The following is a 2,652-nucleotide window of genomic DNA, read 5'->3' as shown; positions in this document are numbered from 1 at the left end:
TGCTTTACTCGGTAGACCTTGGATCCATAGCATCAGGGCGGTGCCATCAACACTACATCAAATGCTGAAGTTCCCCACTCCGGAGGGGGTAAAGACTATCCGAGTGAGCGGCCGCGAAATAAAAATGTTCGTAGTGGAAGAAACACCCCTTGTTCTAGAAAAAGCACATAGGAATGATGAATCGATCAAAGACAAAAGCCTCGAAATAGCAAGAAAGAACGGAGCAAAAAAAGGATACGGACTGGGCCAAGGAGGAAGATGACTTCGGGTGCCCGGTCATTCGTAATGCGCGTATGACTCGGATGCAACCAAATCCATTGTGGAAGAATTTGAGCAGGTTGTTCTGTTTATGCATCTATTTTACGAGAAAGGTATATCTGGGCACGGGGTTAACCTCGGAGCTCAGAGACAAGTTAATTAAATTTCTTCAAGTTAATGCCGATTGTTTTGCGTGGTCCCACATAGATATGACATGTATATCACCAGAAGTAACAACTCATAAACTCAGCCTCAATGGAAAATTAACTGCGAGTCGAGAAGAGAGAGAGGAAGTGGCGAACCAAAACATGCCTTCATGAAAAAAGAGATAACGAAGCTTTTGAAAATAGGTTCTATCCAAAAGGTCAAATATCCGAATTCGCTGGCCAACGTCGTCGTGGTACCAAAGAAAGGTAACAAGTTTAGAATGTGTATTGACTATAAAGATCTAAACAAAGCATGCTCGAAGGATTCATTTCCGATGCCTCACATCGATCGAATGATCGACTCGACGGTCGGGCATGAGATGTTAAGTTTTCTCGATGCTTACTCTGGTACAATCAGATCCAGATGCACCCAAAGGATCAAAAGAAAACCTCCTTTATTACCCGATACGGGACTTACTCTTATAATGTCATGTCATTCGGATTAAAAAATGTCGGTGCCACTTATCAACGCCTAGTTAACCGAATGTTCGAAGAACAGATTGGGAAAACTATGGAGCTTTATATTGATGACATGTTGGTTAAGTCCCTGGAAACAGAGGACCATTTAAAGAATTTGTAGGAAACTTTTGATGTGCTTCGCAAATACAACATGAAGCTGAATCCGAAAAAATGCGCATTCGGGGTCCGGTCTGGGAAGATCAACGCTTCATGGTGTCAAATCGGGGAACTGAAATCAACCTGGACAAGATCAAAGCCATTGAGGACATCGAAGTGGTGAACAATGTCAAAGCCGTACGAGGGCCGACCGGAAGGATAAGAGGCTACGAGCGTTTCATTTCGAGATCTTCGGATAAAAGTCACCGTTCCTTTTTTTTGTTGAGAAAGAAAAATGACTTCATTTGGACACCGGAGTGCGAAAGGGCTTTGCAGGAATTGAAGCGGTACTTATCAAGCCCGCCCGTGCTGCATACACCGAAGGCCGACGAACAGCTATTCCTATACCTTGCGGTATCCGAAGTAGCGGTAAGTGGTGTTCTTGTCCGGGAGGAAACATGTACGCAATTCCCTATCTATTATGTGAGTAGAACTTTGAGAGATGCTGAGACCCGATACCCGCACCTCGAAAAGTTATCCTTAGCATTGGTAAGTGCCTTGAGGAAGCTAAAACCATACTTTCAGTGCCATCTCATATGTGTAGTGACGACTTACCCGCTAAAAAATGTCATGCATAAGCCAGAACTATCGGGTAGGTTGACCAAATGGACTGTCGAGATCAGCGGCCATGACATTGAGTACAAACCCAGGACGGCCATCAAATCCCAAGTCTTGGCCGATTTTGTAGCGGACTTTACCCCCGATATGGTGCTCGAGGTAGAAAGGGAACTCTTAATAACTTCCGAAAAGACCTTAGGCATCTGGACCCTTCATACAGACGGGGCGTCCAACTTAAAGGGTACCGGGCTGGGCATTATTTTAAAAACTCCTGCAGGAGAGGTCATTAGACAGTCAATCAGGACTGTGAGGTTAACTAATAATGAAGCCGAGTATGAGGCTATGATTGCAGGTCTTGAATTGGCTCAGAGTCCTGGAGCCAAAGTGATCGAAGCAAAGTGCGACTCTCTACTGGTCGTAAACCAGGTGAATGGCATCTTCGAGGTTAAGGACGAGCGGATGCAAAAATACTTAGAAAAAACTCAAGTGATATTACACCGGTTCAAGGAATGGATCATGCAGCATGTACCCAGGGAACAAAACAACGAAGCAGATGCATTGGCTAATTTAGGCTCTTCGGTCGAAGCAGAAGAATTTAACCCCCGATACCGTAGTTCAATTGATGAACTCGGCAGTGGAAAACGGCCAGGCGGAGATAAACACAATGGGCCTAACATGGGATTGGCGCAACAAATACATTGACTACTTGTAAGATGTGAAACTCCCGAGTGACCCAAAGGAATCACGATCGCTCCAGACCAAAGCATCTCGATTTTGCTTGGCGGATGGCCAATTGTACCGCTGATCTTTCTTCGGACCTTTGGCCAAATATGTGGGTCCCGGAGAAACCGATTACGTGATGAGGGAAATCCACGAAGGTACCTGCAGTAATCACTCCGGTGCGGAAGCCTTGGTTTGAAAAATTATCAGAGCCAGTTATTACTGGAACCGGATGGAGAGGATGCGAAAAAATTTGTCCTGAAATGTGATGGGTGTCAAAGGCACGCCCCGATGA

General features: G+C 45.2%; 1 protein-coding gene across 1 annotated transcript; it reads left to right on the top strand.

Annotated features, from left to right (window-relative positions):
- The first annotated feature begins 1,784 nt into the window (after positions 1-1,784).
- Positions 1,785-2,339, top strand: LOC132043906 (uncharacterized). The gene has a single exon (XM_059434370.1). The coding sequence runs from the start codon at positions 1,785-1,787 to the stop codon at positions 2,337-2,339; it is 555 nt and encodes a 184-aa protein (XP_059290353.1).
- The last annotated feature ends 313 nt before the right edge of the window (positions 2,340-2,652 follow it).

The sequence above is a fragment of the Lycium ferocissimum genome, unplaced genomic scaffold (genome assembly GCF_029784015.1).
Source record: "Lycium ferocissimum isolate CSIRO_LF1 unplaced genomic scaffold, AGI_CSIRO_Lferr_CH_V1 ctg300, whole genome shotgun sequence".
In the NCBI taxonomy this organism is placed as follows: domain Eukaryota; kingdom Viridiplantae; phylum Streptophyta; class Magnoliopsida; order Solanales; family Solanaceae; genus Lycium; species Lycium ferocissimum.
Note: the sequence above shows the minus strand (reverse complement) of the source record. Positions and strands in the feature narration are given on the sequence as shown.

Bases quoted from the DNA above. Each gene is read 5' to 3' on its own strand.
- LOC132043906 (XM_059434370.1), top strand. From the start codon at position 1,785: ATGGTGCTCGAGGTAGAAAGGGAACTCTTAATAACTTCCGAAAAGACC.